Below are 27,605 nucleotides of genomic sequence, written 5' to 3'. Positions count from 1 at the left end.
TTAAATACAATTAAAATTGTAATCATAATCATAATCATAATACTTGTCTTTCTTATCTCCAGCATACATTCCCATAGGCAAAACTTGTTTTTCCAGTTATTCTAGTTAAAACAACAGGTCTATAAGAGCTCTGCTCCAAAGAGAGATTAAGATAAGATATAGTAAGATATAAAATAAGATCAAATATCCCTTTATTAGTTCTACGATACGGGGAATTTATATTATTGCAGCAGCGAAGTGGACCGTAAAAACAGAAGTAGCTACAAAAGCAATACAAACAATAGTAATAAAATATATAGGAAAATAATAGCCTTGTAATAGTAACATTATGTACAAGAGACTGTGCAATATTCACTTTTGAATATTGCACAGTCAATATTGTGCAATATTCACTTTTGAATATTGCACAGTCATGTACATTCAAAAGTGCAGTTCTGAAATTTTTCAGGTTGGGGTGCTGGTTGTACAGTCTGACAGCTGCAGGGAGGAAGGACCTGCTATATCGTTCTTTCACGCACTTTGGATAAAGAATTCTGTCGCTGAAGGAGCTCGTGCAGTCACAGTGTGACAGTGTCCCACGTGGGATGGGAGTCATTGTTCATCAGAGATGACAGCTTGGCCATCGCTCTCTTTTCTCCTACCACCTCCACCAGGTCGAGGGGGCATCCCTGGACAGAAGTCTTTATCAGTTTATCCAGTCTCTTCCTCTCTGCAGCGAAGATGCTGCTGCCTCAGCAGACCACCCCATAAAAAATGGCTGATGCCACAGCGGTGTTATAAAAGGTCCTAAGGAGTGCCCCCTGCACTCAAAAATACCTCAGTTTCCTGCTCAGGCCCTGCTTATAAATTATATTACTAGATTACCATATGTGATTTCATGTTGATATAAATGTGTAGACGTGGTGTGGAAGAAGGCCTGGCTCCTATACCAAATCAACACGTAATCACCATAAAGTTAAGGAAATTTGTTTAATTCATTAAGTCTGTCCAGCTAAAAAATGATATTAAAAAGAGATTTAAGAGAGACATTGATGTAAATTGTAGTTTTTTGTTATGAAAGTCCAGAGACTACATTTATTTTGGCGTTGCAAAAGCAATTAAAACTGTAACGAATTGTGCTATGGTAAACATCTTTATATAGATCCCCCTCCCTCCTAGCGTTAGGTGTAATATCTACTCTAAGCAAAGACTTACAACACAGAGAGCAGTAACAATGAATGTAATTAAAATAAAATAAAATAAAAGACTCACAATAAACAAACAACATCACATAAAAGCTAGTCTGTAATGACATAACTAATACTGTTTTGAGAAGAATTAAGTTAACATTTTGATGATTGATGATTGATTCTTACATAGTTTATTCTTGGGGTCCCTAGAATAAACTACTATATGTATTTTAAACTGATAGGATGAGACTCAACAGCGTGCAGTTTGCCAATGTTTTGTTTTGGTTTTTTTTCTAGGAGGGCAAAGTCATGACTCACATTCCCGCGAGAGTTTCACATTAGCCCTCGGCATAAACCTAACCGATCTCGCGAGAGCTAACGTGTCGCAATGTGTGTCCACTGGAGAGCACTAAACACAACACGAACTATTATTTCTGTAACTTTTAAAACGTTAAATATTTTTATCTTCAGTTTTATCACAACTGTGAATACTATTGTGATTGATCATTTTGATACATTTATAAGCACAATTATATTAATTGTCAAGAGAGAAACTACAACGAGAACAGGGCGGAACTGTTGTTTAACGTCGACGTTTCTCAGCGGACTCTCTTTAGCAACACAGTCGGAGAATATCAACGACGCTGTAATTTGACAGCATATTGTTTTTTTCCCCTTCGTGTCGCTAGCAACATTAAGACGAGGTTTCTTTTTCTTTTAAAAATACCAGCATGTCTATATTCACGCCAACAAATCAAATACGGCTCACTAATGTGGCCGTGGTGAGGATGAAGAAAGGAGGGAAGCGCTTTGAAATCGCCTGCTACAAGAATAAAGTTATGAGCTGGAGATCAGGAGCGTGAGTAACAAACACCTTACTTTGCCAAATAGTTATCAATACATCTTATTTATGAGTTTGCTGTTTAATTAAATTCACCAGTCTGTCAGTTCACCCTAAGCTATGTGGAGAGCAAACATATCGTTATCTGTTACATCTGAATGTACATTGTGTGTTTTCTTCCAGAGAGAAAGATCTGGATGAAGTGATGCAGACACACACAGTTTTCGTAAATGTGTCCAAAGGTCAGGTGGCTAAGAAGGATGACTTGACCAAAGCTTTTGAGACAGATGATCTGACAGAAATCTGCAAACAGGCAAGAAACTCTCTACCCATATTACTCACCCTCACCAGAGCTGACCTTTTTATTCTATCTCTCATATTCATCATCATCACTTTTTTCCTTCTGCTTTTATTTCTGGTACAGATCTTGGCCAAAGGAGAGCTCCAGGTGTCAGACAAGGAAAGGCAGACTCAGCTAGAGACGAATTTCAGGGACATTGCGACTATCGTGGCAGACAAGTGTGTCAACCCAGAGACCAAGAGGCCGTATACAGTCAACCTCATCGAGCGGGCGATGAAGGACATCCACTACTCTGTCAAGGCCAACAAGAGCACCAAGCAGCAGGTGAGTAGGGCTGGGTATCGGTACTTAACACCTTTAAGGTATCGACCAAAATAAATCAATACCAAGTAATATCAAAACATACCTGCAATCAATCCTTTTTGCACCCAGAGCTAGAAAATATGACTCTTTGTATGGACTTGCTCACAGCCAATCAATAGCAAGCATTGTGTGTGTAGTGGCGATTTGTCCTCAATTTGAGAAAAATAAAATAAATAAATAAACTCAATTTCAAACGGCCACTGAGGCACTTACACAGGGGGGAAAAGGTGCTTTGTCCAGGCAAGCATGACGTTTCTCTTTTGGTTAATTTTACCATTTTGAAAGCCAACAAAAGAACAATGGCGCCTCTCTTGCCCTGATAAAAAAACCATATGCCCTTCCCGGTGCCTGCTGGTCTTCTACTTGTCAACCTATAGAAATAAATTCACCTCTGTGCCCCAAACTGCCCAATACCCTCAAAAGAAAAGCATTAACAAGTACTCAAATTAACTAAAATGATACTAATATTATAATTAAATTAATTAAGCTATACTCTTCATAACAGTGACAAAAAAAATACATAAATTAACATTTACCTATTAACTTTAACAAAAATAACAAATAGCTCCAACATTGTGATTTAATGCAACGTGATTGGCCCACTGTCAAATCTAGATGTGGAGGAGTGGTGGCATTTTATGCATTCTTAATGCTTATATTCACATGATGGGTATCAAATGAAGTACTCGGATGATATCTGTATCACTTTATGGGTACTTGGATTGGTACTGGTATTGTCATTTTTTAAATGTTACCCAGGTGACGAGTCATGTATCACTTTGAATTGCCTCCCTGCTGCTGACTCACTAAGATTGAGCTTCAAGATTTCATTTTTGTATTACTATATTTATTATTGCATCCTTTGAAAAGTATGTGCGGGAATGTGCTCAAAATTGCCAGCTTTTCTACTAAAATGTTGTATTTAGCTGTAAATGTGTAGGTTGGAAAACAAGTTTCCCTAATTGGGAGGCTCTCTTGTTAATGCAGTGATGTTTTGCTCTAAAAATGCAACCACTCTGATGCTCAAAGCACAGAGTGTATCCTTTTTAAAACTCAATCTTAGCATCTTTTCTCAAATATGACACATGACCCTTATACGAAATGTAACCGAATCCCTCCTTTTGGTTCCCGAGTTTTAAAAAAAGATCAGATGGTGGAATCATAAAGTACAGCAGTTAGGCATTCAGAAGGGCAGCTAAGTGTTATCTTCCTGTTTTCAGCACCTGCAGTCATACAAGCTGCTTTCATTATTGGTTTATAATTATATACAATGTCATCTTGCCTTGTTCTTTTTCTACCTGGGACCACTCTGGAGTGACTGCTGTATCCTGTTACAGTTTCAGTTGTCAGACACATTTAACACAACATTCTTGTGATAGTTTTTATTCTTCAGCAAAAGCAGCACAGAATTTGAGGAATGTGGCCACTGTTTTTTCCTTCCTTCAGACTTTCATTACAGGGAATGTGGATTATTGTGTGTATCACCTTGACTTATCAATCCATCCTGTTGTCCTCAGGCTCTGGAAGTGATCCGGCAGCTGAAAGAGACCATGGAGATCCAGAGAGCCCACATGAGACTGCGGTTGGTGCTGCCAGCCAAGGAGGGCAAGAGGGTGAAGGAGAAACTGAAACCGCTCATGCAGGTCGTGGAGAGTGAGGACTTTGATGAGGAGCTGGAAATGGTGAGGAGTGCGAAGGTTATTTAAAAGCCAATTAAAAGTTTGGACACCTTCCTGTTCACTTTAATGGCACAGTGTGTTGAAACTTATGACTGGCACTGTATAGAGCAATCTATAGCTGAAGGCTTTGGTGCTCTTAAATGTAACTCTAATTTTTGTTTTCAATTTTTAAAGTTGTGTTTTTTCTAAACTCCTTCGCCTTCCTTCTCTCTCTTCACGATCAGGTGTGTCTGGTGGATCCTGGCTGCTACAGGGAGATTGATGAGCTGATCCGCTGCGAGACCAAAGGCCGAGGCTCCCTGGAAGTTCTGAATCTGAAGGATGTGGAGGAGGGAGATGAGAAGCTATAGTGACCCAGCCAGTCCGGACTCTTACCTTATCCACACTAACATGCCCCACTGTGGCACACAACCTGCAAACTCATTTAAGGGAATATATTTAAGATCAAATTCATACAAATTCAGCTACTCCTATTTCCCAGCCTCTCTATGTTTAAAAGATTAATCTCACTGACAAATATCTGTAACCTATTTTAACTTTTGCACAGTATAAAAACTGGGTGGGAATGTATTCTGATAATATGGTCAGTCAGTAAATATTTCTGGCCTGCTTTCATTTATTTATTCTGTTTTCACTTCAGTATTTCTGGACAAAGTCATTCGTTTCTGCCTTCCATCAGACTCTGTATGCCATACAGTCATGCTCAGTCTCCAAATCCTATGGATAATTACTTTAATTCATTGATTTATATTTTGTCATAATTAATGTGTTTGCTGTGCAGCAAATAAATATATAACAATACATTTTCTTTTTCTTGTGTACACAGTCACTGTTAGTTCAAAAACAATTGAAAACACTGCCTGATGCTCATTATATTGCAGCTTTAAGACCAGTTGAATTGTAAGCAATTTCAGCTCAATTTATACCACTATATATATGACAAGAGCTGCATGGAGCACATCAAATTGTGTAGATATTGTACTACAATGTATATACATATAAACATATATACATTATGTAGAAAAGGCTATAAAACAGTACAGAGTTGGAATATTGCTTTAGTAATCTTTTTACAACTGAAAATTGAACATACAGAATAGTTCCATAGTTTTCTTTCTGTTGTTCTGTTGTTGAAACACAAACAAAACAACTGGGTCATATATGTTTTAAAATGACTGCTTACCACCTCAAGTGCTCTTTGGCATAATGAGTTAAAACCACCTTAATGCAAGATTAATGTCAAATAACTATAAACAAGTATTTCTGCATCATTAGTACTCATTTATTCCACAGTATCCTTTGTGCAGAAGAATTCATCACAGATGATTATTTTTGCCACTTTCAACAAACCAAACATGAAATTGCATAATGTTAACTAATGTATTGTAAACTAATCTCATTTAAGGCATCACCATTTATCAAAAGTATCAGAGAACTGTAATGTATTTAGTGCTAGAATTCATATTTGCATTAAGTAAAGCAAATAAAGGTATAATTTACAGTGATAGTGAACCAGGTTAAATAATTCTATATAAAATATAAACAGTGTTAGCTTCAATATAAATGGAAGAATCACAGCAAAACAAGATATAAATGATACTAGTCCAAAGTCCTTTCCGATTCACCCTTCAGTAAAAATAGTTACATGACACATCACCGTGCTTCTGCTTGGAGTTCATATTTAGTTAAACCAGTGCATCATTACTTAACATGTGGAGCCAGACCAGGTGTGATTGTAGGATCAGAACTTTAGGGGGGCTCAGCTCCCAATGAGAATTTGGCATTCAACGCTCTGCTCATGTTTAAAAAAAAAATACAACAATAGTTCAGTGTTTCCAACAGAATTTTAAGAGACTATGGTGGGTGGACCTCAATTCGAACCTTTAATGGGGTCTGGGGCACGCTCTCCTGGGGAAAAAAATTGTACATTTTTAAGTCAAATTAATTATTCTGGTGCACTCTGAGAGCAACATTAATAGGTTATATCTATTTTTAGAAATGTTGTCCTTTAAGCACTTATTGGACTATTTAAACCAAATGTATTTCAAGTTTGCATTGTGTTTCTTCAAATAACTAAACTGTCTTTGCCTATCAATAAAATACTTGACCTCCAGATGACTTAGAAGTGGATCAGGATCAGAGTTGATTTATTGTACAGATGGAAATAAAGATCTCTCATTAAGACTTTGCTGTTGAACGTAACCGCTGTGAAACAATCAGAAAATAACGTGTTATTGATCTGATTCACCGGCTTTCTACTGTCTGCGCTCCCTCTCTTCATCCTTTCTCTAGCTCACTCGACCGCAGCGTCGATCCGGTGTCACGGTTTAACTGGTGATCGTGTTAAGTGGTGACTTTCTCACATTACACGATACTACAAGAGGTGAATGAGTCTTCTGAACACAATTTAACTTAAGCGTAACTTAGATAGTAAACACAGATTAATTTAGAGTATTTGAAAAGGATTAAACTACTAAAGGCTTTTAAGAGAACACCTACATGAAAGTCACCATTTAACACGGTCACCAATGAAACTGATACACCGGCTCTGTGATTATCTCTGTAGCAGCACACACCTGTGGCGGCCCGCAGTCTATATATTTAATGGGAAACACTGATAATTTGTTTATTTTTAGGGGTGCTTAAAAAGGGTCTAAAATCGCCCCTGAGCCAGACTATCACCAGTACCATTAAATCCACGGTTATTTCACATATTGACTTCCAGTTGAATTACTCACACTGTGTTAAATATTACATCACAGTCCCCTCAGATAGGCTCTGGTCTGCGCTCATACTGGCTGTGTGTGAACGTAGTCCTGTTGATCCTGCTCAGTGGGTGGTTAGCGTCCTCTTCTGTATTTGCATAACTGCTCTCAGTCTGCTGTGCCTGCCTGTCAAAATCAGGGCATCTGGTGGTGAGAAAGACCCCTCCGACCAGCATCAAGGCAAATGAAATCCATCCAACATACAGCGCTGGTCCCCAGTCTCTTCTCAGCAGCACAGCTCCCTCCAGTGGCTGACTGGTGTGATGGCATGTCCAGGCTGTGGGAACCAGCAGCAGCATTCCAGACAAAACAAAGAGAGCACCAGAAAACACTTTGATCTGGCCACGGTTAGGGAACCACACAGCCCCCACTGCTCCAATCACTGCAGCAAAAGCCCCGGCACCGATGGCTGCCATGATGAGCGCCCTCCACGTCCGAAAACTTCCAGAAAGAGACATGAGAGACTGGTAAAAGGAGCAGTGTAGGCTTCCATCGTGGGCCAAGTCCCAGTGGTCCCATTCCAGCCACACCCCATCCCAATAGGCAGGCAGGGAAGCGGTGGTGTTGTCCAGAGTGCCGCTCACTTTCCAAAGGGCCAGGCAGCGCGTCAGAATGGCACAAAGCCACCCTGTGAAGGCCACACCCAGGGCAGCGAACTCCAGCTGCCTGAACATGAGGCCGGCCTGCCTGCTCCTCCTCGCTCCAGGCCCAACTGTCTAACAGAAACAGCTGGCAGCAGAACGTGGTGGAGTGGGGTGGGGTGTTATTTTAGCGCGTGTGTGCATGTGTGAGGCAGAGACAGTCTGTGTGTGTGTGGGTGTGTGTGTGTAGATGTGCGTGTCTGTTTGCGTTACATGTCTGGTCAGAGCTGGGAAACCAGTTTTTTGGTATTCACAGAAAAGAGCTACAGCGTGGTTGCAGCTGGGTGGAGGAGGGAATTCCCTCTGTTTTCTCTGCCATGGTTTCAAAACAATCCCTCACTCCCTGTTTCTACTAAAGGGCAAAAACAAAGGTTGCTCTGTGCTCTGATTTTTCAGCCCCTCGGACACAACTCTGGGAGAAAACTTGATTTAAAGAGCCACCCGTTCTTACTCATACTGGAATTTGTGTTCTCGCATTAGTGGTGTAACTGGCTCCGTCTATGGACTTCTGGGTGGAGAGCAGCATCAATACCTAATGGAATTACTGCATTCACTTTCCTTATTGATGAACAATGATTCACATGGCACATATTTACTCTACAGTGTTTATTTAGACTTTTAAGATACAAATAACACACACACAAGTTGTTTGTATGGAAAATGTACTTTCTTTGTAATCCTACTAAACATGGTAACTAACACAATGAATGTCATTTTCTACTGGATAAAAATACATGCACATTCAGTGACACACATGTATTCTTTCTATTTTTCATAAGACCAGGGATGATTCATATTCACAGGTTACAGCCATTTCAGAAGTAAAGATGTGTCATTTACTGTTGAATCAGACAGACTAAAATATATTTCGTCTTCTTATTTCTTCAACAGAGCTGCACATCTCGTGACAAGACTTTGAAAAAACATTTAAAGATTACTAATCATCTGCTTATAGCTGGTATTGGACAGAATTTAAGTAACTGTATTGATTGTGTTCTTCATATTCATGTGTCCCAGAGCAAAAATGAGAGTCTTATCCTTCCTGTTGTCTTCCTGCAACTTTTGTCCTCCATCAAAATTGACCCGGTCTGATTTGACTGTTTATAAAGCATACGGTATACATTTTCACCCAATTCTGTGTTAGACCTTTTTAGCCAACTTCATTCCAACTTATTCCCACAAGTGTTCCCACATATTTTTGGACATTATGATCAATAGCTCATATTTGAGTTAATGCCTATTGTCCCCCCTGGGTCAAAATTGAGCCAATGACAAAAGGAGCGTTAAATAGTAGCACAAAACATACATTTGGAGTCCTTTCATATTATATTTATTTTTATATATATCCCATCAAGTTACATTATAGCACAGCTCATTACGTTTAATTTTTAAGTGGTATCTTGTGTGTTCAGCCCTCAGTCCTTACTTCACACATAGTTCTTGATGGCGTAGCTGTTGTGTGTGTGTGTCCTGGCCAGTGTGTACCTGCTGGAGGGGAACCTGGCCCTCTGTGGTGGACAGCTTGTGCACAGAATGGCCCCCCCACAGAACAGCAGCCCAGAGGTCACAAAGCCTATATAAATGGATGCACCAAGCTCTCTCTTCAGCACCTCAGGGACACGTGGGTTGTGGAAGTCACTGATGATGGAGTTGGCTGTCCAGGAAACAGTAACTATGGTGGTGAGGGCCGACAGGCAGAAGATGATCCCAGAACTCAGCACCACCCGAGCCTTGATCCTTGGGTGGATCAGGCAGTTGGTGCAGCGTGCTCCCAGAAGGAAGATGAGGAATCCAAGACATCCTAGCACGAGGCTGATGCAGATGAGGCCACGGGCTGCCTGGAGGTCTGGCGACAGGTCCAGCAGGGCATCATAGAGCTTACACTGCATCTGTCCGGTGTATTCACTGACACAAGTCATCCACAGACCTTCCCAGAACACCTGCATGACCACCAGATGTGTGCCGATGAATGCTGTCACCTTCCACATGGGCAGGGCACAGATTAGGATGGTCCCGGCAACTCCCATCATGGACAGGCTGATTCCCAGCTCCTGCAGAGCCATGGGACACTGTGGAGTCTCTCTCAGACCCTGAGAAACCCAGAGGGCAGACAGTCAGGCACAAAAACATTTCACTTTTTAATCACAGTCAACAGGTCTAATTTCCCTATTTCAAAAATGTGTTTCATAAACAGAAACAATGGTTTAATTATAGTTTAATCAAAGTTGGATTATTATGTACCTGATATGTTGCTTTTTCGTGTAAAGGTCAAGCTGTTTCCTAAGTGAGTGTATATGGATGAGCAGCAATTGACGTGTGATCAGAAAATTGAAGAGTAATAAATGTGTGGTCATCCTGTTCAAGCAGCGGAGCCTTTTTGTTTTTATTTTAAAACCTATGTAAGTCTGGGTGTCTATAACGCTCGGTCACACAAGTATCTCCTTGTTGCTAAACCCAACTGAAAAGTACAATATGATCAGTTCTTCCCCGGCAGGCATAATGCACGACAAACAGCATCTCTCCAGTGTTGCAAAGTGCGGCTATGTGACTGCTTGGCACAAATGTGCGACTTTAATCTTAGAAAGAGTTTTTTCTCGAAATATTACATTATCCCCCCTCCTCCAGGTCAGTATTTTCTTTTTCTTTTCTTTTTTTAACATATATGGCCCTTATATGCCGTCACAGTTTCCTGTTCCTGTTACAGTAGCACCTGCACTTCCGACGTGTCCTCAAGAAGAACAACCTGCACTGTAAGGCCCTTAACATACTCTTAACATACTGCCTAACATTGTGGTATGCAGGCTGTTCAGCGGCTAACCGAAAAGCTCTGCAGAGGGTCATAAAGTCAGCACAAAAAATCATCGGCTGCCCTGTTCCTTCACTTGACGATATTGCTGACACCCACTACTACTCCAGAGCAGAGAACATTATAAATGAGTCATCTCACCCCGGTCATCTTTACTTTCTGCATTCAGGGAGGTGGTAAAAACACACACCAACAGACTCTTGAACAGTTTGTTTCCCAAAGCCATTCAGACTTTCAATAAACACACACAGTGACTCTGCAACCCACTTTAAAAACTCCATTTATATATCTGTGCAATAAATTACTAGTGCAATATTTCAACAGAACCTTGCACTTACAGTACTTTATTGTTTTTACTTACCTGCCTTGTCTTAATTTGACCTGCCTTTGTTTTTGTTTTTTTGTACAGTTTTATGATGGATCGTGACTTGTGATTGATTGTTAGTGATGCTGAATGTATGTATGTATGTATGTATGTATGTATGTATGTATGTATGTATGTATGTATGTATGTATGTATGTATGTATGTATGTATGTATGTATGTATGTATGTATGTATGTATGTATGTATGTATGTATGTATGTATGGATGGATGGATGGATGGATGGATGGATGGATGGATGGATGTATGCATTAGTATGTCGAAATACCACTGTGATGGGCACTAGCAATTTAATTGTATTTTAAGTACAGTGACAATAAAGGCATCTTATCTTATCTTATCTCTTACTGTTGTCATGAGGTAAATATTAAGGGATTTTCCAGCTATGAAGGCTAAGGACCACTAGGTCGCAGCAAAGACTGAAGAAACCAAAACTACCACAATGGCAAAGGGTGTTTTGCTCTGAATTGCAAATACAAAGTTATCAGACCTTAAATTGCTGATAAGTGGAGCTGACAGATTCAGGTGAAGAATGTGGTTTTGATTCTAAAATATGTTTTGCTAAATAAGATGTTTATCAATTTGGGGAAACTAAATGAAAAGGAAGTTTAATCTTTAGTTACAGGATAAAGTTTGGTGTCAACTTTAGATCTGTACTTACAAATAGTTATTTAAGGATAGGATGCTGTGATTTTGTACAGTCAGTGCTGAACTGGTATTAACCTTTTTGAACCCAATGTCCATGTGTTGTAACATTACTTTCTTTATTTCAAAGGATATATCACTCTTACGTTTTTTAAGTGATCTTCTACATTGAAAAATGTATGATTATCAGTTAAATTGGCCCTTTTATTGTACATGTTATTTTTCTTTTGAATAATGAATAATCTGTCTCATATGTTGTTATTGTCTCTTGTTTGAAGAATCAGTGTAGACTTGAACACTCATTAACAGCTATTTGATTTCCTTGCTCTATTCACAATACAGAAAGTTACTGCAGAGGATCATGTGAAAGTAAACCACTGAGACAAGAGGAAAACTCAGCAGAGAAATTTGTCATTTTGAACAGTTTCTGTCGTCACACACTTTCTGTAATTTGATCCTCCCTTCCGGCTCATAACTGGTTAAAGCACAACACCAACGTTCAAAAATTCAAATTGTTGAAATCCAAACCATCTTTAAAAACATTTAAAAACTGAACCTTTAATTTAAGATTCTCAGGGGAAAATGAACATTAACAATATTTTTTAAGTTTTGTGACATGTTTACACCATCTCTTGAAAATTCAGTTTATCATTTAATCCCAGTTTTCTATTTCTTTCATGTAAAGCAACATATTTTTGCAGCAAACACAGACATATCGGATGAAACTGAAAACAGGTCATTTGCTAAACAGACTTCCCAACTAGATTGTAAGTCCCTGAGTTCTCTGGATAGAGATCTCTGTTGTAAGTACCCGACAAACAGGTTCTCCCAGTGTTTGGTAGAAATAAGCACTGGTGCATTTTTCAAATCTATACAAACAAGAGGCAGAAGAGACCGAAAAACTTACAAAACAAGGTCATTTACTGTGTAAAAAATATAATCACAAATATAAAAGAACTAAAAGGTGCTCAGTGCAATCACAAAAGTTAAGTTTTAAATTGGAATTAACCACTTTCCCAAACATGTAAAAAGTTTTCTATGATTTAAACTACCCTCATATACATGTTTAGTAAAAAGAGTAACATCAATATTTACAAGATAGAAAGCATCTTCATATATCCGAAGAGTCTAAGGAGAAAGTACATATTTCCTTCTTTGTGGGTTGTCAGTGTGTAAGTTCTTGTTTTTTTATGTTTCACCGCAGTCAATTCTACTCCAGGTTTGCTTGAATTATGTTTTGAAGACAAAATCATCAACAGACTTCCATTTGTCCATTAAAAATGTCAAATGTAGGTCTTTGGCGGTGTAACAGACTGGACAGGGGTGTCAGGGTCCCCTCTGCTGTATCCTCCTGTAGACTTGTTTATGAGGTACTTAACAGAAGGGGTTTTTTCTTCCTTGGGGGGGCAGTTGGCGCACAAAAGCCCCCCTCCCAGCACCAGCAGACCGCCAGCCCCCCAGCCGATGTAAAGAGAGGCTCCAAGCTCTCTTTTCTGGGCATCTATTAGCAGAGGGCTGTAGAAGTTCCTTATAATGATGCTGGCGCTCCAGGACACTGGAACAAGGCAGAGAAATCCACTGATGATCAGCACCACGCCTGCTGCAACTGAAGCCCTCGCTTTGGCCCTCTCCTCAGGAATGAAGTTGGTGCATTTTCCACCAGCGAAGGAAATGAGGAGCCCTACGACACCTGTGATGATGGAAACCACCATCAGTGCCCGAGACCCCTGGAGGTCAGTGCCCAGAGCCAGCATGGAGTCGTACACCTTACACTGCATCTGGCCTGTACTCTGGACCACGCAGCTCATCCAGATGCCCTCCCATATGGTCTGGGAGGTCACTATGTTGTTGCCAATGAAGGCTGAGACCCGCCACATGGGTAAGGCGCACACAATGATTGCCCCGATCCAGCCGAAAAGGGCCAGGGCGCTGCCTATCATCTGCATCCCCATAGAACCCATAGTTGTCTCTCTCTCAGAGCGTTTCTGAGGGGAAATTAAGAGCTGATCAGGTGCTTATAGGTGTCTGAAGTAGATGAAGAATGGGAGGCGTGAAAGAAAAGTTAATGACCTTGCCAAAGAATACCTGACATGCAAGATTCTTTTAGTGCAGGGACAATAATGGCTGGGTTTTAAATTATTCTTCTGCATGGAGATATGTGGATTATGTTACACGAGGTTTTGTCTCTGCTCCCGACAAGAAAGAGGATGCATGTCACAGAAAATGCACTAGGTTGTGTGAATGTATGCACACTTTAAATGCACCGTATAGGGTTTAACAAAGGATAAGGGACCCAATACTCTGCAAACACTGAGAATTAAATGAATCCATCCTGCCATTCACTAGATTCACTAGACAAACATCATGGATTTGTGGTCGTATGTATACAGATGTATCAGAGTGAATCAGAGTGTGCATGCTGATTCATGCTTTTCTCACAGTGAAAAGTGAGGTTGAAAGAAATCATTGCTAAATATCAATGAGACACGGTGTGATGAAACTGCAAAGTTTGGTATTTCATAAGCCAACAAAGTACATCTACTGTAATCTTTTTATTGTTGCAACATCATTTAACTCTTACATTCTGTTCAGGGTAAAATTTTACCCAATATTTTTTTTACATTTGAGACCCTTTATACATTTCTTTTAACCTGACTTTTCCTAATGTGACCTACAGTTTACAAAAGTGGAAATTGTTTTTTGTGCAGCTGATACACATTTTTGTATATACAAATGTACCAAAATCAGCATTCAAACATATTGTTGTATTCATCATATTGTATTAAATGTTCTCCTGGACCATAAAATAGTGATTGTGAATGTCTTTTAATCGAGCAGAAGGATTGATCCAATATTCATTAATGACTGATGGGGAATTTGTGAATGTGAATTGGTGTAGAGACTAATTATGAGTCAGAATATGAACAGTATGGAAGTGTTAATAAAACACAACATGAGTGACCATTTTTCATTGCTCATATAGATCAGCTTTATTGAGCTGCAGCATGATTTGGGCATCTCTTTTTTTGACATCTTGGTAAACCTTTAGGCTGTATTTGAGATGAGATGAGTTTATTTTCACTGTTTAATTTCAGGTCCAATGTTTTGTGGTCGAGGGACTATAAGAAGACTACATGTTGTAACATTTGTGTATAATTTTGTTAATTTTTGGTCTTAATTCAGTGTTCAATTGTAGCATCGTAGCCCCAGCAAACATTTGTGACCCACTTTTTAAGATTTACATCATCAGAAAACCAACAAGTGTGGTACTGAGAGCCATGGATGGGCGAGGGAAATTGCAAAGTATTGAGTGATGGCATCTTTTCTTTTTACTTTTGAAGATAGGTGCAACAAAATACAACATATTAGTGTTCATATGCATAAAAGCAAGTGGATTTTGAATAGATGACAAGTGTTAGTAATCAAAAGTATATGATCAAGTGTATCCTGCTTTATAGAAAAGGTGGATTTGTATATAAACTAAAAATAGAAAAGGTACTTTTTCATTACAATGACTCATTTACTGGAACCTGTTTTTTTAATTATTGCTTATTTAGTGGTGGACTAGTTTCACTACAATATATTCATAACAGTCCATTTGGCACATGATCAACAGTCCATAACAGGTTCAGGTAGATTCTTTACTCAGAGGCCCGTAGGAATGTGATACCACATGAAAACACAACAGGACAGGGTGTGTTCACACTGATGTAACAAACCGTAGTGATGTGCTGACATCATGGTAACCCAGTGTGGAAAATGTGTAACTTTCCAAAGGTTTGGAATTTAATTTCCTGTTAAACTGTGTTTTTAGGCACATTTGATCTGAAATTAAACAATAACTGGTTAAAGTGTCGACATTCAGCTTTGAGGATATTTTTGTGTTAAGGGTGAACAGTGTTGGACTCATGGCCCTTAAAATGTTTAAAGAATTCAGGTCAATTTGTAAGAGTTTGTTTTTACTGTGACATTTGAGTACTCGCTTTTTTCCTCTGTGTTTGTATAAGACAATTTTAATGAAATTAAAAGAAAATTGAATCTAAATTGAATTGATTTGGGCGTGCGAGCCCCTTTTTGTGCTTTTATACTTTGATTACACGCACCCCATCTCCCCCCAGAGCGCAATGTTTTTTCCTTTTACTTCTACTTTGTACAGACATAATAAAAACAGCCTGGGTGTAAACAGCTGAATGTAAACCACAACATTCCCAGTTTGTGTCGAGCTGGTGAGCCTTGTTGCATGTCATTCAAAATGTCTGTCTCTCCTTCTTTCCCTACTCTTCCTGTCATCTCTCTGATAAAGTCATAAAATACAAAACACACATAACTAATTAATAATCAACACTGATGACCTCAACTTTGAGGCAATCACACATTCACTGTCCTGCAACTATAAATATTCCAAATGTGTGTTATTAACAGGAATTTTTTTTCAGTTAGAGTAAAACTACAGTACCCTGATGTTTAAGACATTATTCAATTATTTATTTTAAAATATTAAGGAATATTTCTTGTTCATCGGGAACCAATGGATGTGGTGCTGAGAGCTGCGGACAGGAGAGGCATGTTGGAAAGTATTGAGAGAAGGGGACTTTTCTCTGGATTTGTGATCAATAACAAAAACATGATACCAACTTTATAATTTAAAGCTAAAAGTCAGCACCTAAACCTCATATTTACATTACTATTATATTTACTGTTTAATTTCAGATCCAATGCTTTGGAGTGGAGGAACTATAGGAGGACTATATGTTGTATAATATTAATCTCTGAATATATGTGAAACTTTTTAATTCAGGTTACTTTAAATGCTGCTGGTATATGAGCATGTTTTTTTATGTGTTGAAACTAACACACTCTAGCATATTCTTTCCCAAAGATTTTAACTTAACACTGTGAAACTGGTTCAACTAGTTTAACGTCTGTGAGAACAATGCAAGCAAACTGCTGGGTGTTTTTGAATATTTTTTCTTACACTATCTTCAGGTGTACTCTTTACTTTGTAACCTCTTTATTTAAACAATTTACGTTTTTTTGTAAGTAAATGCACTCAGAGACATGAACCTCAGTTTCCTTTCTGACAGCCTGCATGGTGACACTTTAAATAAAAAAATAGACACTTTGACAAAACAATAGCAACTGTGTAAATGTTTTATTAAATATCAGTGATATCAGTAAACAAAAAATATGATATTGCTGATTGCATATTATTATTTTTTTTACATATTTTATTTAAGAAATTCACAATATGACATTGGTATTGTACAGATTTCCTTCCAATGCTCTTCTTGACCATTAACATCCTTATAGCACAGCTTTGCCAAACAAAATTAGTTTTAACATACAATAGCTCTGATTCAGTCCAGTCATCATGCTGTTGGAAGATTTTTCCTACCAGTAATGCAGCTTCACACCACATCTTTGTTACTGGTATTCTTCAAGAAATACTTTCCCTTGCCTCCACCGAAGGAGTTCATCAGAAGAGCTGAGACACAACCTGCACTCACTCACAGTGAAGGAGACTTAATCAAGAAACTGTGATTTAAATTACTGTCTTTCTCAGTGAAAATGGAGCTCTCAGACGTAGGCCCGGCTGGTGGCTGTGGATCTGGCCCCGGCGTACTTGATCGGATACTCTGGGCTCTCTTTGGGTGGGCAGGAGCTGCAGAGGAGACCACCACCCAGGAGGAGCACTGCAGCGGTACCCCAGCCGATGTAGAGTGCAGCCCCCAGCTCCCTCCTCTGAGCATTGGTCATGAGTGGATTGTAGAAATCCCTGATGATGGTGTTGGCAGACCAGCAGACGGGGATGAGGATCATAACGCCAGCACAGATGAAGACAATTCCAGAGGCGATGGCCACTCGGGCTTTGGCTCGTGGCTCCTCCACAAAGTTGGTGCACTTCCCCCCAGCGATTCCCAGGAGGACTCCAAAGGCAGAAAGGATGATGGCGATGACCACAAGAGCTCTGGCAGCCTGAAGGTCCTGAGGCAAAGCCAGCAGAGAGTCATAGATCTTGCATTGCATCTGACCCGTACTCTGCGTCACACAGTTCATCCACAGCCCTTCCCAAATGACCTGCGCTGTCACAATGTTGGCTCCGATGAAGGCTGTGACCTTCCACATTGGCAGGGCACAGACAATGATGGTCCCCAGGAAGCCGATGATGGCCAGGGCAAAGCCCAGCATCTGTCGTCCCATTGACACCATGGCGAGGTCTTGTTTGAGTCACTTGTAGCTGAACGATAGCAGAAGGCCAAAAGGTTTCAGAAGTGGGTCAGCTCGGGCCAGTTGTAAAGCTGAATGAAGACTGTGGCACATGTCTTATGGTTTTAAGGATGCCTGTCTTGAAGGTGGAGCCAGAACATCCTTCTCTCTGACCTGAAACCAGCATACCCGTGATTTACCTGCCCAACCAGATTCTTTACCTAATCTGTATGCGAATGGGGGAGTAGTTTCGACGAGATGAACATCGGTCTTAAATGGCTTTATGTAAATTAGGGCTGTAAAGAGGCACTGAGATTCCTCATTCAAACAATGCTCTGTCACTGGTCCGCCTTTGATAGGACGGGTTACAGGAACATCAGGTCCAGTCAGTGGTTTCAGGATTTAAAATAAACTCCAACATGGGAGGTAGTTTCCCCAGACGTCATCCATTTATCTTTGCCAAACCAATCTGGGAATGGATTGATTTGGTTTATTTGTTTGTTAAAAAAAAAAACACACTGATCAATGTGTCAGCTGATTGGATCACTACAAATGGAAATCAGCCCTTGGCTGCAATTGGGTACATTAACGTTTTTAGTTCTCTCCCTGTGGAGAAATAATAAAATAAAATAAAATAAAATAAAATAAAATAAAATAAAATAAAATAAAATAAAATAAAATAAAATAAAATAAAATCTCTTTTTTGTATTTGCTTTTTAAAATTTTCACGATATTTATTCATTATTTATTTATTTATTTATTTATTTATTTATTTATTTATTTATTTATTTATTTATTTATTTATTTATTTATCTATTTATTTATTTATTTATTTAATACTAACCTCTTTAAGTCCCATGTTATATATAAGACATTTCAGTGAGCTCCAGTAAACAGTGAAATGACACAATGATTCAAATGGAAAAACATGTTATAATTGTTATACATGTAATTGTTGATTTGTTTATAAGAAAAAAAAACCCATATTGACATTTTTCACCTCTGCATCTCTCACTTTGTGTGTGTGTGAAGTGCTCTGAATCTGTAAAATGCCAGAGCTCTAGTCATCACGGGTAATAATGTGGGAACATTGTTTTATAATAAATAATAAACATATATATATAATAAATAAAAACAGATCCAATGTATATTTCACAAATATTTTTTTATTTAAATTCTTTTGAGTAATCTCAAAAACATAAAGGATTTACATGAAGCAAGCACACATGACAATTTATATTTACAAAGCCATCTGCGTTTGATAAGGAAATAAATATATTTACACTGACTTCCTTGTGAAAACCAAAGCAACCGTCAGTGCACACAGCCATGTCAACAGGATATTCTTCTTATGTAAAGACTTCATGAACTCTTCACATGAATTTATACTTTACACTTCAATGCACAACATCAATTCAAAAGATATAAAATGATAATCAAAGGTCACAGTGATAAGTTGAGTGAATGATTTTACATCCCAACATTACAATGGAATACATATCATTCTCTAGAAATAAACTGTACAATTTGGTGCAGTTTTACTCTGTAGTAGCGAGTTCCTGAAACAATCAGGTCAAAAATATGAGTCTCTCTTTTTCTGTCCGTTCATTTTTTAGAGGTACTGTCTTGGTGAGTATGTGGTTGGTGCCGCGTATGGTTTGGTTGGTACGTATGACCCCGTCCCTGAGTATGGTCGGCTGGATGGGGGCATGTACACAGAAGCATAGGTTGCTGGGTTTACTGGTGCCGCATAAGGGTACATGGGTGCTGGTGGGTATCCTGGGTATCCATACATGCGTTTTTGAGGAGGGCAGGAAGTGGTTAAGATGATCCCACCGATCAGGAGAATGGCAGCAGAGGCCCAGCCAATGTAAATGGAGGCCCCAAGTTCCCTTCTCTGTGTCTCGATGGTCAATGGGTTCATGAAGTCTGAGATGGTGGTGGCTGCAGACCAGCAAACAGGAATCAGGACCAGGATGGCAGCAACAATGATGAGACAGCCACCTACGATCACCACCTTGGCCTTAGATGAATCTTTATCTAGGCAGCCTGTGCACTGGGCTCCAATGAAGGTGATGATGAAGCCGATGAAGCCGAAAAGGATAGAAATGATGACCAGGGCTCGGGCGGCCTGCAGATCAGTGGAAAGCCTCATCACAGAATCATTCAGTTTGCATTGCATCTGCCCAGTGCTCTGCGTCACACAGTTCATCCACAGACCATCCCACACTATCTGGCCTGTTACGATGTTGGCTCCGATGTAGTTGGTCACTCTCCACATGGGGATCCCGCATGTCACCGACACTCCAACCAGGCCAATGAAGCTGATGACCTGACCGGCCACTTCCTTGCCAATCCTCCCCATCGCGAAGAGGTTTTGTTTGCAGCAAGAGAGAAAAGTGTTTCAGCGTGCAGGTCTGGTTCTCTGTCAGAATGACACAGCTCACGGCACAAATGTTGTTTGGCGGAGAACATACAAGAGGAGGGCTCTCCTGTTGTCAGGTGAGTTCTTCTAGTCAAACAAGATTCCTCTTCCTAGAGGAGTGGCACCCATGTTTAAACAATGCCTTGTTTTTGTTCTTGGGGGAACAAACTTTCATATGCAGATGAGTCTGAAGCACGGATATGGTCATTGGTTGGAGTTACCACCACTTAGTGACCTCAAAAGTCCTGAAACCAGCTCAGATAGTGATTGATGGCAAATGATCAAATCAAGCAGGATAAATAGAAGAAAGTACAGCAGATGCTCCATTTCTATTCTTTTAATCACAAACGTTGATGAGCTCGTTGATTTATCCTGTATGAATTCTAGCACCTTACAGACTTTGGTGTGTGTTTGCCTACTCTTTTACTGAAATTACTCTCCAGCAAACAGCATCCTAAAAATAAGCTCCAAGATGTTCAGAAATTATCGACCTGAATCATCAATAATTTATTCTGGTCCAGGAAAGTTTTAATATATATAACAAAACGGAGAGAAGAGAGATTATTGTTTGAAAAATCCATTTTTGAGCTTCCCTGCCAGGGGAAATGATTAAATCATTCCTTTGTTTTTTTTATTTAACTAATTTCAAATCAGGGTCGTGGTGGGTCATGTCTGTTATTACGACAAAGTTGAACCGTCACACACAACTGATAAGCCAGCACAATAAAAAGCTAATTGTATGACATCTTTTTATTATGCATTAGTCTAAAATCTATAGAGACTTTACATTTCTTTATCATGAACAACAGATAGCACATAGACTTTAAAGACTTTCAATATGTGCTTTATACCGTTTCTGTTGTCACACTGAAACTGTTTTGAGGGAAAGAGTGACGGGAAATTGTGAGCATGAGTCACAGTTTAAGATTTGTTCCATTATTGACTTTGTTTCCCCCCTTTCTCGTCATTTACGCCCTCTGATCATATTACTCACATATGTCGTCAATCTACTGCATCTATAATTTTATCATTATTTTCCATATAGAAACTGAATTGTTTTCTGTCTATTCTGTAGACACATCTATTGCATGATTGACTGTAGATTTACTGAATTTCTACTGAGCTTTATCAGTCAACCACAAAGTATCAGTATTATTTTGCTGTTTTCCTTTATTTTATTTTGCATTGTTTGTACATTATATTATTTAGGTAAATCATATTTATGTTTATTTTTGTTATTTAAATTTTTATTTTACTATTTTTCTCTGACTTTTATTTTAAATATGTGCAAATAAACCAATAAACAACCAATAAACTAATCAATAAAGACAGAGGAAATTGGTCTTTCCTGTAGCATAGATTCCACCATTTGCTTATGTTCCTGTTGTTGACTCTATACTACATGGCAGTCTGGCAATTTATACATCATAAAGCAGACCATACACAGCTTCTTTACCAAGTTAAGATCGAAGACAGATACCTAGCCCCGAGCAGAGGAGGAGACATTCAGATCAGTCTCAGCATTGATAACAATCACCTTCATGAATTACAGGAAGCCAGTGACATACAATTAAACTGATGCAATTTGCATTAGAAAAAAAACCCTAACACATCCTACAGTGTGACAAAACAGATACCTCTGCTGGGTAAACAAAGTCTTGACACTAGCTTGACACAGCAACCCTATACTGCACAAACAATAATTTCCGCAATGATCCAGTGAAGGAAATTGTTTTCAGGAAGGCTGATGGACAAAGCGAGGACAAAACCCTAGAACTACTTTAGAGGAGGGCTCTTCTGTGATTGGGGGAATTCTTCTAGTCAAACAAGATTCCTCTTCTTAGAGGAGTGGCACCCATGTTTAAATGATGCTTTCGTTTTCTTCTTGTGTGTGTATTCTATTTTTCTTTCTTTTTTCTCATTTCTTTGTATAGGCAGAAGATGCACCACCCAGAAGAAAGCAATCACTTGCACCCCATGTTTGCCATTTAAAGAGAAATAATTGTAGAGATATATCTGAATGAAAATAAAGGTAACAAAACCCTGGTGAAATAACAGCCAACAAAATGTTTACACATCAATATTTACATGCATTAATTATACTTAATCATACATGATCCTGGTTTTATAAAGAAAAGCACAATGGAAAATAAATCTAACATTTCAAATGTGACTTTTATTTTCCAAATTTAGACTGATTTAAAACATAAGATGTAGGCTAGAACAGCATAAGCCAAGTTCCTGTTTATGGTGACATTTGTCACAGCAGGAAAAACACAAGTCAGGTGTGACAGTGAACCAGCATCCACAATCCCAGGGCCCTGCTGGCACAACTAAATGGAGTGCAGCCATTACAGGTATTATTTGTTTCACATGTCCGTTCTGAGAAGTGTCACTGTCACAAACGCATAAACAACTATCAAAAAGTGAATCTATGTTAAAGCAAACCATCAGTTCTTTCTATACAAGTCCATAAAAGGAGGGGCAAACCATCCTATACATATTCTCTTGATGTGGAAGCTGACTTCACAGGTGTGAATTTGGGTATTTAGTGGGGATGTTCATCTTTGGGATGACAGTTCCAACACACTAGCCCTCCTTCCATCAGCAGTTAACTTTTGTTGTTGTTTGTTTAGCTTCCTTGCTAGTGCTTCCTGTTATTCCTGCTCATAGACCCTTTCTTTACCATTGGGGTAAGTGGTGCCCGGACAACTTTCTCCTTTGTAGGTTACCACCTGCTGTTTTGCCTGACTTTTAATACAGCCATTATCGTATGTCCTCTTATGAATATTAGTGTTGGGGACTGACTGGTTTTATTTTGTTTAATGTTGTGTGTAGTTTTGTTTCTTTGCTTTAGTCGAGCTGTGCGAGAGGCTAGTCACCCAGGATGAGGTCCCTTCACTGTTTGCTGTGTTTACAGGCACTGGGACGCACAAGCATTTCACCCGTTTGCTGTGTGAGTGTGTTTAGGTTGCTGTGACTGCATGTGGTGAGTATACGGTAGCACCCATAGACACACCTCTGTTACCACCATCTGCTAGCCCCAGTAAAATATTTTAATTACATTTTAAACTGGTTTTGTAATAAAAGAATACTGAAATGAATGACCAAACTAATAAAGAATGATCTATACATCCCTGGACTTTCTGACTATTATTCCAACTTAAAAAATTATACCTTTTTTAAATTATTTTTTTTAAGAGGTTTTTTACTCCATATCCAATTTCCTGTGGAAACTACATAACAATCGACTCACTAAATGGCTGCTGATATTATGTCTCCTATATTGCCACATTATCATCTACTGACTTTACATTGTGATCATTTGTAGTGTTGAATCTCTATCATCATTTTGGGTCTGTCAGAAGTAAGGCAATAGTAATAACCCAGTAAGAATGTGGTTTATTTACAGTAACACATCATTACAAGCTTTTGAAAAAAAAAGACACATAAAGCATTTGGACGTTTGTAGCTCTAAATGTGGAATTTGTAGGCCTTGTGAAAGAACTTCACTTCACTCAGGAATCACTAACACCCCATTTTTGCTATTTAAAGATATATATTTGGAGACGTTAGCGGGAAAATATATCTGAATGAGAATAAAGATAACTACACCCTTGTGAAATCCTTATAACAGCCCAACAAAATGTTCACATATGAATATTTACATGTATTAATTACACTTAATCACATATGATACTGGTTTTATAAAGGAAGTAGCACAGTGGCACATAAATAAACCACATAAACTTTTATTTTCCAAGTTTAGACTGATTACAAAATAAAATCTAGGCTAGAAGAACATAAGCCAAGTTCCTGTTTATGGTGACATTTGTCACATCAGGAAAAACACAAGTCAGGTGTGACAGTGAACCAGCATCCACAATCCCAGGGCCCCGCTGGCACAACTGAATAGAGTACAGCCATTACAGGTATTATTTGTTTCATATATCCACTCTGAGAAAGGTCAATGTCACAAATGCAGAAACAGCTATCAAAACTCATTAATTCATGCCATATTTACATTGCCAATGAATAAATGTTAAAGAAAATGATCATTTCTCTCTATAAAACATTCTGTGACCTTACGAGTCCATAAAAGGTGATGCAGTCCATCTTATACATATTCTCTTGATGTGGAGGCTGACTTCACAGGTATGAATTTGGGTATGTAGTGGGGATGTTCATCTTTGGGAGGACAGTTCCAACAAACTAGCCCTCCTCCCATCAGCAGCAGTGCAGCAGCCGCCCAGCCGATATACAGCGCTGCTCCTAACTCATATCTCTGGGCATTGATGAGTAGCGGGTTGTAGAAGTTGGTGATAATGGTGTTTGCAGACCAGGAGACAGGAATGAGACAGAGCAACCCAGAGATGATGAACAAAATTCCAGCCACGATGCAAGCCTTCGACTTGGACCTCTCCTCCTCGATGCAGTTGGTGCATTTCCCGCCTGCGATTGACAAGACCAGCCCAAATATTCCAGTCAGGATGGAGATGATGATCATGGCCCGAGCAGCTTGCAGGTCTTGGGGTAGAGCCAGCATGGAGTCATACACCTTGCACTGCATCTGGCCTGTACTCTGCACCACACAGTTCATCCACATGCCCTGCCAGATGGTCTGAGCCGTGATAATGTTGGCTCCGATGAAGGCTGTGACCTTCCACATGGGCAAAGCGCACACTATGATGACCAGGAACCAGCCAATCACAGCCATTGATATGCCGATGAGTTGAATCCCCTGAGAAACCATTTTGCCAGATTTTGTACCTCATACAGTAAAATCCAAAAAAGGAAAGATGAGCAGAATGGTTTTAGCTTGTATTTATAGTTTGTTGTGTGAGAAGAAGGGACAAAGACATGAGGGTATGTGAAACCACGGTCCTCACCTCCTATTGGCTGGAAGAAGTTTACACACAAACAGAGACCCAGTGACCTTTATATTAGTGCTGACCTGCCAGAAATGTAAAGCTTCAAGGTCAGATGCACAAAGATTTCAAGGTAAACAAGATACTTTTTTGGGCATCTTGACATCATATATATGTGTACCAAATTGTGTTTGTCTACGATGTCAATCTGGAGCGAGGGGCTCAATTCTTTTACATTTGCCTGGGGAGTGCTGTAGAGTCATTTTGCGATGCCCGTTTCCATAACCTTTAGGCTGCCAAAATGCATTTGTTTTGACAGAAGCACGAGAAAAAGAAGAAGATTCAATAGGACCTTCGCACTGTTAGTGCTCGGGCCCTAAAAATATTTAATGATATTAAATATATGGTAACTTGTTTTAGAGGACAACTGGATAAAACTACTGAGTTTGAGTTTGAGTTTAACGTATAATTAATGATACAAGCCCAAAAACCTGGTGCTCTCATTTGAAAAGGAAAGCATGTGCTGCGTATTTAAAAGATTTGAATGCCATTAAAGGAGTTAAGCTTAATTCTTTTTTTAAAAACAGCAACACAAAAAAACCCTATTACCTCTCAGTTCTGCGCATGTGTGAGAGAAACTACAGGATGCTTACACTTTTTAACAGCAAGGGGGCAGTGTTGTGCAGCCAATGACTCAGGATATAACATTTTTTAAATTCACATTGTGGAGAAGATTAGAACAAATTTTTCTATTACAATGTCTGAGTTTGTTCTTAAAATATAATCCATTGCAAAAAAATAAACTACTTTATCTCATAATTCATGAAGATGAAACAAACAGCATTATACTGTATACCATAATGTGGGGTGTATTTAGTTGCTTTTTAAGTGATTATGTTGCATTATAGAGTAGTTATTTATACTTTTTTAAATTTAAATAAGGAATATTTTATAATATAATGTTTTATATTTGGGGCTGATAGTATATAGAATTTGGATCATTATTATTAAAATCATTGTTTTTAGTTATACATCTTTTATAATCTTTGGGTTGTAAGAGCTGAGCCCCACCCCATGTCTTTTTTCTGGAGGCTCAATTTTAGTTTAACATAAAACTGTTTTAATAACACTTAATATAATCTCAAAGAACATACACAACACAATGATTCAATGTTGATAAAAAATGTTTTATTTACAGGTTGACACAATTTATAATGGAATGATATGTAAAAAGGAACCAATGAAAGAAAATAAAGGGACAAAAAACATACAATGCATCAAAGTAACATTTTCAATTTTGTTGAAAAATGTATGGCAACTTTTTTCACTTGCACAGATCAAAGGCTGTTGTTCCTCAGTCCACATAAATTGTTGTTTGGGTGTGGTTTCTTTATCTTTCCACTGATGAAACAAGTCCTGAAGTGCTATTATAACTCCATGTGAAAGTATCAAACCAAATTATTAGTACAACAAACTCATTGTGAAGTTCAAATCATACATGTCTACATGAAAAGTCTTTTTTTTTCAGTCTCCTGGTCTTCTCCTTTGGCTCTTCTCTCCTCAGACGTAGTCCTTAGGTGCAGATGAACGAGCAGCTGAGTACTTTGCAGAAGAGTAGCTATCCTTTTTAGGGCAGTTGGCAGCAAGAAATGCACCACCAAGAATGAGAAGGGCGGAGGCCCCCCAGCCGATGAAGAGTGCAGCTCCCAGCTCCCTCTTCTGAGAGTTAATTTGAAGCGGGTTGTAGAAATTTGAAATGATTGTGTTTGCCGTCCAGGACACAGGTATGAGGCACAAAACACCTGCAACGATGAAGACCACACCGGCTGCAATGCCAATTTTGGATTTGGAGCTCTCATCCTCCACACAGTTGGTGCACTTGCCCCCTGCGAGGGACAGGAGGATGCCAACGATGCCAATCAGAATGGAGATGATGATGAGGGCGCGGGCAGCCTGAAGGTCCCTGGAAAGGGCCAGCATGGAGTCATAAACCTTACACTGCATCTGGCCTGTGCTCTGTACCACGCAGCTCATCCAGATGCCTTCCCAAGTGGTTTGAGCAGTGACAATGTTCTGGCCAACAAAGGCTGTCACTTTCCACTGGGGGAGAGCGCAGACCACGATGGCCCCAATCCAGCCGATGATGGCGAGGGCAGTGCCCAACATCTGAAAGCCAGCCGACACCATGTCTTCTCAGAAAGTTTCTTGCAAAGATGGTCCAAAAGTCTCTTTAAGTCAGTTAATTGTTGCTTGAGAGATCCCCAAGAGTAAATGTTTGGGAAAGGTTGGAGGATGTCTTTTATACACTTAGCTCGGGAGGGGCTTGACACACGCACAAACTGTCACACACACCTGTGACGCGATGACTACCCCCACTCCCAGGTAGCAGGCATGTGTCATCATGTCAGTTTTTGTCAGGTAATCATTGCAAATAGAACAGCCACCTCTGACTCAGACTCACTGATCCAATTGGAAAAAAATACCATCAGCCACTCCTTAAAAATTTTGGTA

The 27,605-nt window shown here is 39.2% G+C and overlaps 7 protein-coding genes across 7 annotated transcripts; 1 reads left to right on the top strand and 6 right to left on the bottom strand.

Moving 5' to 3' along the window:
• The first annotated feature begins 1,645 nt into the window (after positions 1 to 1,645).
• On the top strand, positions 1,646 to 5,154 carry sbds (SBDS ribosome maturation factor). The gene is made up of 5 exons (XM_062419028.1): positions 1,646 to 2,028; positions 2,194 to 2,323; positions 2,435 to 2,635; positions 4,192 to 4,356; positions 4,578 to 5,154. Exons 1-5 carry the CDS (start codon positions 1,901 to 1,903, stop codon positions 4,701 to 4,703), a joined length of 750 nt encoding a protein of 249 aa, XP_062275012.1. The 5' UTR covers positions 1,646 to 1,900; the 3' UTR covers positions 4,704 to 5,154.
• Positions 5,155 to 7,120: 1,966 nt separating this feature from the next.
• Positions 7,121 to 7,798, bottom strand: LOC133980822 (claudin-3-like). Its single transcript, XM_062419629.1, has one exon. It carries the CDS (start codon positions 7,790 to 7,792, stop codon positions 7,121 to 7,123), a length of 672 nt encoding a protein of 223 aa, XP_062275613.1. The 5' UTR covers positions 7,793 to 7,798.
• Positions 7,799 to 9,186: 1,388 nt separating this feature from the next.
• cldnj (claudin j) lies at positions 9,187 to 9,822 on the bottom strand. The gene has a single exon (XM_062418858.1). The coding sequence runs from the start codon at positions 9,820 to 9,822 to the stop codon at positions 9,187 to 9,189; it is 636 nt and encodes a 211-aa protein (XP_062274842.1).
• A 3,055-nt stretch (positions 9,823 to 12,877) lies between these two features.
• Positions 12,878 to 13,555, bottom strand: LOC133981015 (claudin-4-like). The gene has a single exon (XM_062419902.1). The coding sequence runs from the start codon at positions 13,553 to 13,555 to the stop codon at positions 12,878 to 12,880; it is 678 nt and encodes a 225-aa protein (XP_062275886.1).
• A 3,616-nt stretch (positions 13,556 to 17,171) lies between these two features.
• Positions 17,172 to 20,166, bottom strand: LOC133980119 (claudin-4-like). Its single transcript, XM_062418702.1, has 2 exons — positions 19,519 to 20,166; positions 17,172 to 17,579 (listed from the first exon to the last, which is right to left on the bottom strand). The coding sequence occupies exons 1-2, from the start codon at positions 20,164 to 20,166 to the stop codon at positions 17,172 to 17,174; spliced, it is 1,056 nt and encodes a 351-aa protein (XP_062274686.1).
• Positions 20,167 to 24,343: 4,177 nt separating this feature from the next.
• LOC133979920 (claudin-4-like) lies at positions 24,344 to 24,979 on the bottom strand. Its single transcript, XM_062418453.1, has one exon. It carries the CDS (start codon positions 24,977 to 24,979, stop codon positions 24,344 to 24,346), a length of 636 nt encoding a protein of 211 aa, XP_062274437.1.
• A 1,292-nt stretch (positions 24,980 to 26,271) lies between these two features.
• LOC133979921 (claudin-4-like) lies at positions 26,272 to 27,338 on the bottom strand. The gene has a single exon (XM_062418454.1). The coding sequence runs from the start codon at positions 27,279 to 27,281 to the stop codon at positions 26,655 to 26,657; it is 627 nt and encodes a 208-aa protein (XP_062274438.1). The 5' UTR covers positions 27,282 to 27,338; the 3' UTR covers positions 26,272 to 26,654.
• Positions 27,339 to 27,605: the final 267 nt, after the last annotated feature.

This window comes from Scomber scombrus, chromosome 5, assembly GCF_963691925.1.
Source record: "Scomber scombrus chromosome 5, fScoSco1.1, whole genome shotgun sequence".
In the NCBI taxonomy this organism is placed as follows: domain Eukaryota; kingdom Metazoa; phylum Chordata; class Actinopteri; order Scombriformes; family Scombridae; genus Scomber; species Scomber scombrus.
Note: the sequence above shows the minus strand (reverse complement) of the source record. Positions and strands in the feature narration are given on the sequence as shown.